Source organism: Taudactylus pleione, unplaced genomic scaffold (assembly GCF_031769625.1).
Source record: "Taudactylus pleione unplaced genomic scaffold, aTauple2 ptg000201l, whole genome shotgun sequence".
NCBI lineage: Eukaryota > Metazoa > Chordata > Amphibia > Anura > Myobatrachidae > Taudactylus > Taudactylus pleione.
Window position 1 is genome coordinate 15,404,869 of NW_028284603.1, and position 13,869 is coordinate 15,418,737.

The 13,869-nt window shown below is 42.7% G+C and overlaps 1 protein-coding gene across 1 annotated transcript in view; it reads left to right on the forward strand.

Moving 5' to 3' along the window:
- Positions 1 to 13,869, forward strand: part of SRBD1 (S1 RNA binding domain 1) — a 266,191-nt gene that overhangs the window by 70,509 nt on the left and 181,813 nt on the right. The window contains exon 14 of the mRNA XM_088477514.1: positions 11,524 to 11,620. Within this exon, the coding sequence (XP_088333640.1) occupies positions 11,524 to 11,620 (97 nt within the window). The remainder of the gene's footprint in view (positions 1 to 11,523; positions 11,621 to 13,869) is intronic.

The window sequence follows — 13,869 nt, forward strand, 5'->3', positions numbered from 1 at the left end:
TCAGAGGCTGTAATGAGTGTTGATGTCAACAAGACACGGGAAAGAATAAAGTGGTTTTAGGTCTCATGTGTGGCTCATCTGTGACCCCCAGAGGCATGTAGGCAGGGTACACACTTCTCTCAGTTCATCTCCCATGTCTGAGCATTCCAGGCTGTGAAAGGCGCATCTGTATATTGATCAGGGGACACGATTGATTGAGCTTCCAGTTTGCTGGAATAAGTATTAAAGATGGGGATTAGGGGGTTATAAACTAGGGTCATGGATTTGTGTTAGGGATTGTGAACCCTGTTTTGAGATTGGGGTCTGATATATGCTGAGGAGAAGGGATTGTGTGTGAAATGTGATGGAAAGGGCTTGAAGTGGCCTAAGGGTCTATTTACTAAGCAGTGTTAGGAGACAGAGTGAAAAGTGATAAGGTGCCAGCCAATCAGCTCCTAACTGTCATCTCACAGGCTGTTTGAAAAATGACAGTTGGGAGCTGATTGGCTGGCACCTTATCACTTTTCACTCTGTCTCCTAACACTGCTTAGTAAATAGACCCCTTAGTGTTATAATGTATATTCTGATAGTGTAGCTGTACAATATGAAATATACTGGGGTGGTCTCTGTGACATATCATCCACATATACTTTATATAATATAATACAGTATTATGTTATGTGATACTGACGAGCTGATATTGGCTTGATGATATAAAATATTATGATCCCTACTGAGTGTTGTAGTCTGGTACCATTTTGGTTGTAGGGAATGTAAAACCATATAACATTTCAATATTGCATTGTTATGCTACATTATTCTTTTTTTCAAGCCTTTAATTCATATAAAACGTACGCAAGCTATGTGATGCTGACTAGGGCTTATTGGCCTTATCATTAGGGGCCTATTTATCAACAAGTTTTACCATTCGCAACGAGTGATAAAACTTGTTTTGTATGATAATGGTGCTCCAGCCAATCAGCTCCCAACTGTCATCTGTTTGAAAAATGACAGTTGGGAGCTAATTGGCTGGAGCACTATTTATCATACACAACAGAGTTTTATCACTCGTGTATGATAAAACTTTTTGATAAATTGGCCCCATAGTGAGATTAGTTCTTGCTGAGCATTATAGTTTAATGCTATTTCATTGGAGGCAATATTGAGCCTTTTGCCATTCTGTTATTAAGTTTTTGCGCTTCATTATTACACTATTATATTATATTTGATACAGTATGAGGTTATGTTATGCTGACAATTTAATCTGGATAGATCATGCAAAATGCTGTGTCCCACTGGGATATTGAACCATTTGTTATTTCACAGTTGTGCTGTCTTGCTTCATTGTTCTAGTCTAATATTACATTTCATTTAATATAGTTTGAATTCTTAACTCAGGTTGGGTACGGGATCCCGGCGGCCAGGATGCCAGCGGTCACAATACTGATAACGGCATCCTGACAGTCAGAATTCCAACGCCTACAGGTAAGTACCCCTACCATAACCCTCCCACCCCATAACCTAACCCTAACCCCCGCTCCCTGCAGCTTAACCCTGACCCTCCCTTTCCGCAGCCTATTCCTGACCCTCCCACCCGCAGCCTCACCCTCCACCTCCCACTCCCCCCCTGCAGCCTAACCCTATCCTTCCCTCTAGTGCCTAACCCCTACCCTAACCCCAAACCTAATACTTACCATTGGTATGCCGGTAGTCAGGATTGTGACCACCGGCGTCCCATCCCCTTATCTCTACCCCACTACACATCCACTCCCAGTTCATGCTCAAATAGTGTACACCAAACATGGCGTTTTAAATATGTGATTATAGTGTGTTATGCAATAGGCTACGTAGGTATTTGCATGTTTGTCAAATTTTACACAGCCCTATAATATATGATGAGTTGCTTTCATGTAGCCCGGTATTCACATCACCTGCTGCAAAATTCAGCACATTGTGCTTAGAAGGGGGACAGATTAAGCTCTTCTGTAGGTCTTGCTTAAATATCCATAAGGACAGAAACTTTCCTTTTTTCCCCCAGTAAATTGAATATTCATGAATAAGTCCCCGTAAGTGCCAGTTTTTTCTCCCTATTTTTTTTTCTGCATTCCCCAAAAAATAAAGGCCCTCATTCAGAGCCGCACGTTAACAACAGTACGCTCGTTGCGTTCCGATGTTGACTAACCGCGCATGCGTCGGTGTTACACTGCGCATGTGCGTACGGCAGATTGCGAGCTTTTTTTCTCTCGTTCCTAAAATAGCGTACAGGAAGTGACATGTCAAATGTGATTGACAGAACAGGGCGTTTTTGGGTGTTGACGGGGGTGGAGATGAAAAAACGCAGGCGTGGCGAGGCGTTTTTGGGGCGTACATACATTAGCAGATGCGAACGTCAAATGTGTTCGGACCGTCTCATACGTCACTGAAACATCCGCTTTCCCTTCAAAATGCTCGCACAGCTTAGGGTCAGGATTACTCGACCACATTGGCGATGGCCTTCTCCTCCGTCCCGGGACTCCACGATGGTGCAGCGATTAATCGCGGCTGGTCAGTAAAGTAATTAGTGTTGGATTGAAATCCGGCTTGGTATGTGTTTGGAAAGCAGTTTATTGGGATAGCACAAAAGCGTACGCAGGTGGAAATCAGAGCTGCTAATGTCATGATTACACAATCAATTAGCGTACATTTTTGGGGTTTTATTTTGGCCACAATTTGTTGGTTATGGCCTATTGTAACAATAATGTCATCATCTTTTAATTAGCTCCCCTTTTTTTTGGTTTACTGTGGAATTTGCATCGCTATGTGATTTTTGAAACGTTCCTTAAAGAGGCCTTTTTTTTTTTTTAAGAGGGTCAGTTTTTGCCTTTAGGGCCAGGATTAAATGTAACCCATTTGTACAATAATGTCACAATACAATGTCAGTTTTTTGTTTTTAATTTATTGTTTAAACACAAACAAATTGGCCTAATATTTTGTTGTCTTTTTTTGTGGCCAAGATATTTGATCCAAAAAAAAAATAACCATAACTGCTAACATAAGCGTAAATACAAAATTTAAAAACATTTCACAAGAAAGGAGAGGGAAGTTTTGACCAGAAAGGAATATGAGCCAAGCACAGAAGGAGTGTGGGAAAAGTCGCCATTGCTGTCACCGTTTTCTCGCCCGTTTGGCTGGGTGAGGGTGGGCGCCAGACCGGGTCCGGGATGCCATCGGGCTGGCCTGTCCAGAGGCAGATGTTGTGGCCTCTGGACTAGGCACAGGGCTAGGCACATTTGGAGGATTGCCTGATGTTGTGCCAGAGGTGGAGGATCCGGATGTTCCGGCAGGAAGGGAGGTCGGCTCCACCATGTGCTGGCGAACGAGCTGCTCCAGGGCATCGGCGATGCGGATGTTGGCCCTGGTATTTTCCGCCAGGGCCTGAGCAATGGTCACGTTGGCCGCAGCATTTTGCTCCAGGGCCTCAGCCACCCGTATCAGACTGGCGTCCATCCTCTGCAGAATCTCCGTATGGCAATCCGATTTGAAATTGAGTTCTGTGAGGAGGCCCACTGCCTGCGAGGGGGCACGCCCTGGACTGGCTTCTGCAGGGTCCTCAGCCGGATGTACTGGTTCCTCCCCTGCAGAGCCAGCAGAAATTCTGCGGCCAAGGCTCCCCTCTGGAGCAGACTCATCCGCCTCTGTCTCTGTTAGGAAATTGGAGAAAAGACTCACATTAGAATCTACATATTGGCACAATAGCATTTCAGAGTTGGTGACATCACAAGACTTACCTTGGCCAACATGAGGAGCCGCAAAGTCTGGCATGTCCGTATCCATGTTGGACACGCCAAACACCTCCACAGCCTGCACACACCCCTGTGCCATCTCTTCTAAGTCTGTCAACTCCAATGACACAGGGGTGGGACCCCCACCTGTCCCCCTTGCATGCCTAGCCCTGTCGGCAAGTTTTTGTTTGAGACGATATTTGAAGTCTGCCCATCTGTGGAATGAATTTGGAACCATTATCCTTTTTTTTACAATGGGGTTTGTTTATAGGATGGGAAAGTGTTTACTTACCGCCGTTTGACATCCCGGGCTAGACGGACATAATCACCCACCCTATTGACAGCAACGGCGACCTCCTCCCACATTCTCCACTTCTGGCTTTGGCTCATATTCCTGGCTGCCTGGGGCAGGATGTCAACGCACTTCTGGATCAAAACCTCCATCTCCTTGCTTGTGAAATGTGGCTGCCTTTTTTTTTTGGCAGCTTTGGCGGGTTGACTGGGGCCAGCAGTCTCTTCCATGTCATCCTCCTCACCTATTTGGGTAAATATTCAGATTTAGCCACTTCACAACTTGACCAATATATTTGTTTGAAAATAATCATGGAGACAAAATGCATGAAGGCCTTACCGCCGGATTTTTGGCCATTGTTGCCCTGGTCTGAAGCCATGTTTCTGCTTCCAGAATGAAAACAACCAGAAATTCAATGTGATTTCGTGACGTATTTATACATGCGTCCTTTGTTTGCGGCCGCATCATTGATTGTGCGTCCCTATGATTCATCCTTAATTTGTGCGGGAAAATAAACACTATTTATGGCTTGGTGTGTGTGGAGTCGAGGTGGGGTTGTTGGAGTGTTGTCGGTTAAGTTGTTTGGATTTGGTTGTTTGCGGTTGGAGGATTTGGCAGAGTTGATTTTTTGTTTGTTTTTGCTACAGTTCTTTTGTTTTTCCGTTGACATTTTTTTCCTTTTTTCCACATCCTTTCCTGATTTGGTAAGTTTTGTGCAGTCAAATTTGTGGCCAATTGGTGTCTTCTTCTGTTTTGTGGTTAGTTAATTTTTTTAACACTCATTTCATCTTTTTTAGTTTTTTTGGTTTTCGGACCCAAAGAAGTTTTTTTGGGAAATCTTATATATTCGAGTTGGGTAAGTCCATTTTTTGTCTTGCATTTGCGAATTAATTACCACATTTTTGACTGTTGGTGTAGTGACTTGCATTTGCGAAATAATTACCGCATTTTTGACTGTTGGTGTAGTGACTTGCATTTGCGAAATAATTTACGCATTTTTGACTGTTGGTGTAGTGACTTGCATTTGCGAATTAATTAACGCATTTTTGGCGGCTTATTCATCATGTAATCCAGTTTTGCTTTTCCCTTTTCCATTTTTTGGGTCCATTTGAACCCTATTTGACGTACGGTGTGCAATGTCGTTTTCATCGATGGCCAAATGTGTGTTTCCGCTATTTTCTGTGTTGTCTTGCAACAATTTGAATAAAAAAAAATCACCCTCTAAATTTTTGAAGTCTCATTGTTGGCTTTTTTACAGTTTATACGTATCATGACAATACCCCGGCATGTAAGCAGCTATGGATGGTATCAGAAAGCTAAGTTGTTTTTTGTTACTTTTGGGGTGGGTCAAAAGCCTTACATTGTAAACTTTGAATTTCAGGTAGATCTGGGGCGAATTGTTCTGGCCCTGCTCCCGGAAGACGACCAAACTCGTCCCAGGCGTAGGCATCGTAGGCATGCAAGGCCCCAGATATTTCGAACACGTGTCACCCTTTTTGGAATGCCCGATGATGAGGTTTTAAGACGCTACCGTCTACCTCCCAAAATCATCATAGACACTCTCTCATTAATAGAAAGTGATCTTGAGCGGCAAATTGACAGTCCAACAGCAATACCACCACTGACGCAATTTATGGCGGTGTTACATTTCTGTGCCTCAGGATCGTTTCAAACAACGGTGGGAATAGTGGCGGGCATCTCCCAATCCTCCTTTTCCAGGATCCTGAGGGCAGTGATGGAGGCACTTTTCAAGCACCTCCATCATTTTATTAAAATGCCTTTGGATATGGGTGCCCTTAGTGTGGCCAAGGCCAATTTTTACCAAATAGCTGGCTTCCCACACATCATAGGGGTTGTGGATGGTACTCACATACCACTTCAGCCTCCAGCACGGCTGGAGGCAATATTTAGAAACAGGAAACACTATCACTCCCTGAATGTAATGGTGGTATGTGATGCCTCCCTCCAGATCCTGTCCCTGAATGCTAAATTACCCGGAAGTGCTCATGACTCCTTCGTCATCCGGCAATCAGGGATATGGCAGAAATTAACCAACCTACAAGCTGGTGATGCGTGGCTTCTGGGTAAGTGGAGACCTTTAGTACATAACAATGTTAAGCTTGATACACAGTGTTCCTGATGTGGTCTATTTTTGTTCACAGGAGACAGTGGATACCCTTGCATGTCCTGGCTGCTCACTCCTTATTTGGCTCCCACACCAGGGCCACAAAGTGCGTATAATTCCGCACTTACAGCCACCAGGCAAGTGGTGGAGCGCTGTATCGGCCTTTTAAAAGGCCGATTCAGATGCCTCCACCGCTCTGGTGGCGAGCTCATGTATGTGCCGGATATGGTGTCGAAAATTGTGGTCCTGTGTGGGATATTTCACAACATTGCCATAAGGAGTGGTGTCCCAATGCAGCCAGAGGATGCCTTACCTGAGGATGGCCCCCCCGAGGTTGGTCGAAGGTCAGTATGTGGGGGGGCCATACGCGATGATGTGGTGGCCAGATTTTTTAGGTAAGTTTGAACAAAACTCCAGTGTTTATACCTAATGTGTTTGTGTTTTTTGGCGAACATCTAATTTATTTATATTTTTCTCACCATCTTCTGTTTGTTCACATAATCTTTGGCACTCCAACGCTCACTACTTCCTGCTACCCTTACCAAACCTGGATCTGGTCCTTTTGGGCATATATTCTGGAACCCATATCGCAACGCCATGTTTGTGGAATCATGTTGGCATGGTCCTTCGTCAACCAGTTCTTGATTTTGTGTTTTTATTTAATTATTTCTTGGTATGTGTTGTATTTGAATTTATCACTGTGTATTTTTTTTGGGAGTGACCACTTTGTTTTCTCTGTTATGTTGTGAATAAATGTTTGAAGAGTGAAATGGTCTTCCTTTTTTGGAACGTTAACAGCAAGTGTAACCAGGTTAACACAAGTTACATTTGACTAAGGGGTAAACCAGTACTGACGCCAGTTGAGCTAAACTGAAATATGTTTTCAGCTTCCCAATCCACACCAAAAGGAAGCCTGGCCCAACCTTGGGATTTGTAAGATTGGCCTAAGCAGCTTGCACACCAAGTAGGAACCTGGAAAATGTAGAAATATGTAATTGACACTACACCCAAAAAGGGAAATGACATTGTTACTGTTATGTGTTTCTTGTGTCTGTTTGACATACAAAGACAAAACACAATCTAACTTTTAAAAAAGGGAAATCCTTGCAGGAACAGTCTACTTATGTCAGGCTAAACTATCTTGGTTTTGGTTTTTAAAAATGAGCCACAACGTATATTTGTCTTAATAAATTTAATTGGAAAATAGAACAAAAATAAAAAAACTAATGCCGAAGGAGGCCAGACAGCCGGTCGAGGGCCACCAGAATGCCGATGACATGTTGGCGCATCTGCCCCACAACATCCGCCACCTCTTGCCGACGCCTCTGTTCCTCTGTGGGTGAGAAAAGTGTGTGGGTTAATACAACAATAGGGAATCCACAGAAAAATAAAAAAAAACAACCAAATCACTCCTAAACCCAAAAACAAAAATAAAAAGGGTGGCCTGGCAAAAATACAAGGCCTAGGTACAAATTCCCACAGGTATGATATGTGTATGTTTAAATCACCAGGAAGAGGTAAAGGCAAACCTTCACAATCAACAAAAGTCAAGCCACAAAAACACGAAGAAAGGCACGACACATGATTACATACAAACACTTTGTGCTTTAAAAAAAAATAAAAAAAAACATACCGGGAGACAAAACGGGAGCTCCGGGCAAACCTCCATGATCCTCCTCGGAGGATCCGTCATTACCCAAAGATTGGGGCGGAGTTATGATGGACTCCGGGGAGGGGGTAATTGGAAGAGGGGTGGGTGGAGGAGAGGGGGAAGTGGGACGGAGGGGAAGGAGGCCCGACATTTCCGGGAGAGGGTCTGGGAAGGATGGGGAGGAGTGGGGAATAGGGGAAAGATTTGGGGTGGAGTGTTGGCTGGGGGTTGGGGATAGTGGGCGGGAACGCCGTCTGGACGGACGGTGACGGCGGAGTCTTGGCTGTCCCCCTAAAATATGTCAAAGAAATTGCGTTTAGTTTATGGACAAATCCGGGCAACCAAACTAAAAAAAAAAAAAAAAAAAAAAAAAAAGCCAAATAGCAGTAGAATTAATAAATCAGAAATAGAGGGGAAACATGCACACGCAGATATGAGTACAAATAATAAATAGAACAGACAGGAAAACATGCACACGCAGATATGAGTACAAATAATAAATAGAACAGACAGGAAAACATGCACACGCAGATATGAGTACAAATAATAAATAGAACAGACAGGAAAACATGCACACGCAGTTTGCCCCACAAACACAAACATTAAAACCACAATACATAACACTTACTTGCCAGGATCTGCATGCGAAAGCATGCCAGCAAGCGGGGCGTTCGCCGTTGCAGGTCGGACCACCTGCGCTCCAGCTGCCCGATGTTGCGGCGTGAGCCGAAGGACCGCAGGCGGGACCGTACCTCCGCATACGCGGAGCGCTTCTGCCGGTTGGTCATGGGTTGAGGCTGGCTGGTGATCCGGCGATCCATGACCTCCGTAAGCACCAGCAGCTCGCGCCTGGTGAATGCGGAGGCTCTCATGATGGCAATGGTGTTTTTCTTAAAAATCATTTTTGATAAAGTGTGTAAAAATTTTCTGATTGGCTAATGTATTTTGGAAATTAACAGGAGCAATTTTATTGGTTAGTGTATGAGTCTTGTGTTCGACAGGGCCAGAAATCTCTGGAGAGTTATGATAGGCTTGATGCAGTGACATGCGTAAGCAAATTTAAATAAAGAAATGAACCCAGGGAAATATGCGGGGATCCACAGCAATAGTACAATTGTTTAATTGTGGTTCACATGTTTTTTGAACAATAAAAGCGAATGTTTCATCCGTACGTATTCTGCGGGTAAACACAAACACGGACAAGAGTAAAGTTTCTTGCATTGTGTTGAAAAAAACAAACAATTAAGCTAATTGATACATTGATTGGCATGATACGATTGATGGAGGTAGGCAGAATAAAGGAGCAGGTAATCGACATCTGACAAGGCCACTTCCTGTTTATACTTGTGCGTGCGTTCCTTTCAAGCCATTTCGGGGATGTACGCTCGCTATTTTGTACGCTCGTTAGTTAGAGGAGGGGTCGTCAGAGTTTTGGGAGGAATTTTAGATGCGAACGAAAATACGAGCGAGCCATTGAATTTAAATATCTTTGTACGTACGCCTAACGTACGTGCGCCCGCTTGCGAGTGGGTCTGAATGAGGGCCAAAGTTCAAACTTTATTGTGTAATCTCCCTCAAACACCTGCTATATAAATATATATATACCATTTACATCAGAGTTTCCCAAACTCTGCCATTACTGTCCAGGTTTTAGTGATAATCCATGCTTGAGTCCAGATGGGTAAATCAAATTGACTGAGGTACTAAATATGTCACCTTAAACCTGTACTCTTAAGAAGGAGTTTGAGAAACTGATCATTTATATCATGACTTACAGGGGGCACACAAGAGCAATATTGCATAGGACTGCCGGCTACCATGGTAAAGTGTTTAGGCCTCGTTTCCGTTGTAAAGCCTTGGTAATGACGCAAGAGATTTCTTATGATGGAATTGAATTCCTCGGCTCCTATCTTTTAACAGGCATCTGGTGTGTTCTGTAACAAGAGGCCTCACACCATGCATCTGGGAGAACTTCCATCAATGTTGTATATGTATACACTGAAGGAGTCCTCCGTGTGCTGGGCTCTATCATTGTTACCATTAGGTGCTGACCAGGGGACCACCTCTTGGGCTTCTCGATTTAGCACCCAGTTTCTGTTTTAGATTATATGGATACTGCTCATTTGGATGCATTTGGACACAATTCAGATTACATGCAAGTCTAATCGTAGTCCCAAACTTGAGTATGCAATGGCATTCCTCAGTCCCTAATTGTATGCCCAGTCCCCAAGCCTAGTTTACAGACCTTACTCCAGTGTCTAATATAGATGTGTCCTTACAAAGCTTTGTTAAAATGGCGCCAAAGACCTTTCAATCTGGTTCCACAATGATGGTTACAGTGGTGCGCCATGTTACTGGTTCATAATGAGCGAGTTCTCTGAAAAGGTTTCTGTTTGTCTAAAATATGCTAGGAAATTTCCGAAAATCCAAACAAAATAACTGAAACCAGCAAAAAAGTTTAAAAATTTAACAGAATATTCGCCAAAAGTACCGAAGAGCCTTAAGACTTCTTGCGGTCCGTTCATACGACTTACTGTGTGACTAAACTTGGAAAATCAAGTTGTAGATATACTGCAGTGATGACATATGTGACAAAGAACAATGTATAACAACACGATTTTCCATCTTTAGCCACAAGTCATGGATGAATCGCAGCATTGACTGTCATAATGTTCTTTGCTGCTTTTTTGTTAATGTGTTGAATGTTTTGCTACTTTTGTGCAAATTTTCGCAGTTGAAAGTTCTTAATTAAGTATAGAGCAGCAGTGTGAAAATACTCTCTGCTAATACCTTAGCACGAGATGGTGTCATTAACAGAATACACCACCTCCTACGTGACCTGGTGCAAAAATTATATTTCTTGTATGGAGTCAAATTACACTGCATTTTTACTGGTATTTCGATTTAAAGAAGAGTACGGTGTTTTGTGGTTAGTTTTACAATGTCAGCACATAGGGCCAATGTAATAGGGTGAGAGTTAGACAATGTGAGCATTTACCAGTTAACTCTCACATTGTTCGAGTGTTATCTTCAAAATGGGAAAACATCTGGATGAGAGTTTAAATCGTGAGAGTTTTTGAGGCTAAAGACATGGGAGTTTGCCGGTTGACTTTATTACATTGGCCGAATTTAAAAAGTGTGAGAGCTTACTGCTAAACTCTCACATTTTTAAACTCTCACCATGTTACATTTGGCACATAGACTTCTTCTTTGTGTATAGTGTTTTATATGGACGTAATATAGCAGTATATAGACATATACCTGCTGTGCATAAACTGCCCCCATCCAACTCACCACTATGGCACCTGTATACAAGAACTCTGGCTGGAACCTGAATGATCGGCTTTCATGAGCTGAACCAAGACATAGCAGGGCCATCATATGTGGTTAGGTGAAGTGGTCATAAAGCTTTAAGTTGAAATGCTTCAGGAATCTCATGAACTCTGTAACACTACAGTTCGGCTTCTGAACGACAACCTCCCAGAGTAGAAGCCAAAGAGAGCATACGGTGTAATTACAGTCACATGTGTGATGGAGCCCAGAGAAGGGGGCAACACACAGGAAATATTATTTCAGTGCAACTTTAACTGGAATAAGTACTTAGTGTTCCCATAATACTGAAACATTCATACAGGTATTAACTATGTTTTAGTTGTTTACAGTTAGGATTCATGTTCATGCATTCCTTCATGCTCATTTGTGTCTTGTTGTTTAGATCAAATCCTGGCCACAGATGTTGTTTATTTGCACACGGGACATGGACGAGGGATGCATGAAGCAGAGAAAATAAAAAGACTTTTGCTGCATTTCAAGTGAGATAATTTAATCCTTCAGTTATTCTTTCACGTTGAAATCATTGATTGGTTGCACGATGAGATTACTATTGTAACTTGCATTGTGTGTGGTTGGTTTATGTCATACTTGCCTACTTTCTCTGAGTGTCCCAGAGACTCTCAAAGTCTAGGACAGGATCATGGTGACGGGAATAGTTTTGCCACATACTTCCATGCTTGATGCTTGGACCTCCCTTCCAGGATCTGGAGGAGAGGTCCAAAAAGTAAATAAGTCCAATAAGTATGCTCATATAGTGGTTTGTGTCGAGAGAAATTTGACATTTTGTACTTTTTGAAAAATATATATTTATTTTTTAATTAGTATTTGGGCTACGAGGCTTTGGGCGCTGACAGTTGGGAATAAATCCTTTATATCTGTACATTGCTGGCTATAGGGCAGATGTATCAAGCTTTGGAGAGAGCTAAAATTGAGAAGTTGTAAAAAGCAACCAATCAGCTTCTGTCATCTATCTTGCACAGTCTATGAAAAGACAATTAGAAACTGATTGGCTGCTTTGGGCAACGTCTCTCTCCAGGGCTTGATACATCGCTCTGTGGAGGAGAAGACAGGGTGTCAAGCAGCCAATGAAAGTTGTATGGGACGGAAAGGGGGTGGGGGGGGGCACTGTAACTGATCATAAAATAGAATCTTTTTTATACTGTACTAATTTGAAGAAAAAAAAGTAGCAATATCTTTGTAAAAGGACTGTGACCTCAAAATGTCGCTCCTTTTCCTGCTGTCAGCTCTGCCAGACCTGACCACACTTACACCCCCATCATTCCACACTACTAAGGGGGTCATATCAAACTCAAGCTGTTGAATTGTAAGAGAATTACCTTAAAATGGTTTATTTGGTTTTATGTGGCGTTAATGGGAGAAAGCCAAAATGTTGGCTTATTGCTGTAGAAATGATCTAAGACATTTTTGTAGAAACTAAAGTGGTTCAGAAAAATATAATTATTTTATTTATATAGCGCCACTAATTTACGCAGCATTGTGCAGAGAATATATTTCAGTCCCTGCCTGTTAGAGGTCAAGGTTACTAAGTTAATGCTGTTTTGGTTTGATCTTCTTTTATATAAAATGCCAGGGATCCTTTAAGGTGTGTACATGTATACATATGCGTATGATATCAGTGTTTACATGTCTGTATTTGTGTGTGGTGAGAGTGAATGGCAAGATGGCCAAAGAGACCAATGGAGGGAGTGAGTGAGTGGCAAGATGGCTGAAGAGACCAATGGAGGGAGTGAAAGTATGGTAAGATGGCCAAACAGACCAATGGAGGGAGTGACTGTATGGCAAGATGGCCGAAGAGACTAATGGAGGGAGTGAAATTGGCAAAGATGGCCAATAGACCAATGGAGAGAGTGAAAGCATGGCAAGATGACCGAAGAGACCAATGGAGGGAGTAAAAGTATGGTAAGATGGCCGAAGAAACCAATGGAGAGAGTGAAAGCGGAAAAGGTGGCCAAAAAGACCAATGGAGGGAGTGAAAGCATGGCAATATGGCTGAAGAAACTAGTGGAGGGAGTGAAAGCAGCAAAGATGACTGAAGAGACCACTGTAGATAGTGAAAGCATGGTAATATGGCCGAAGAGACCAATGGAGGGAGTGAAAGTATGGTAAGATGGCCGAAGAGACCAATGGAGGGAGTGAAAGCAGCAAAGATGGCCGAAGAGACCAATGGATAGAGTGAAAGCATGGCAAATTGGCCGAAGAGACCAAATGAGGGAGTGAAAGCTGGAAAGATGGCTGAAGAGACCAATGGAGGGAGTGAAAGAGTTCAATTTAGTTACTTATAATTAAGCAACTAACAAAAGGGTATTCAGTTATATTTTCACTACATTAATAATATATACATTCATAAGCAATAATAATAATTCAATAATTCCAGAATGATAAGTTAATAAACCTGAGAGTAATTGCAAAACTCAGTAATTTCTTTAGATATTCAGCAAACTGCAGGATAAGACATTTCAAAACACATGGACTATCCAAAGTAGTATATTATCCAGGTGTATATCTGCTAGCAATAAGTATGTAATAGAATGCATCCAGGATACTTAGCAGTTGAAGAAACCAGCAATCCATCCTAGGTAGCTTGGAAACAGTTGGAAAAAGGGACCAGGCAAGACAAGGAATCCTGTGGGAGAGACAGCCAGAACATAACAACCCACACAGGCCCAAGAGCCAGCACCTGAAACTGCTGGCAAACCAATCACTGTCG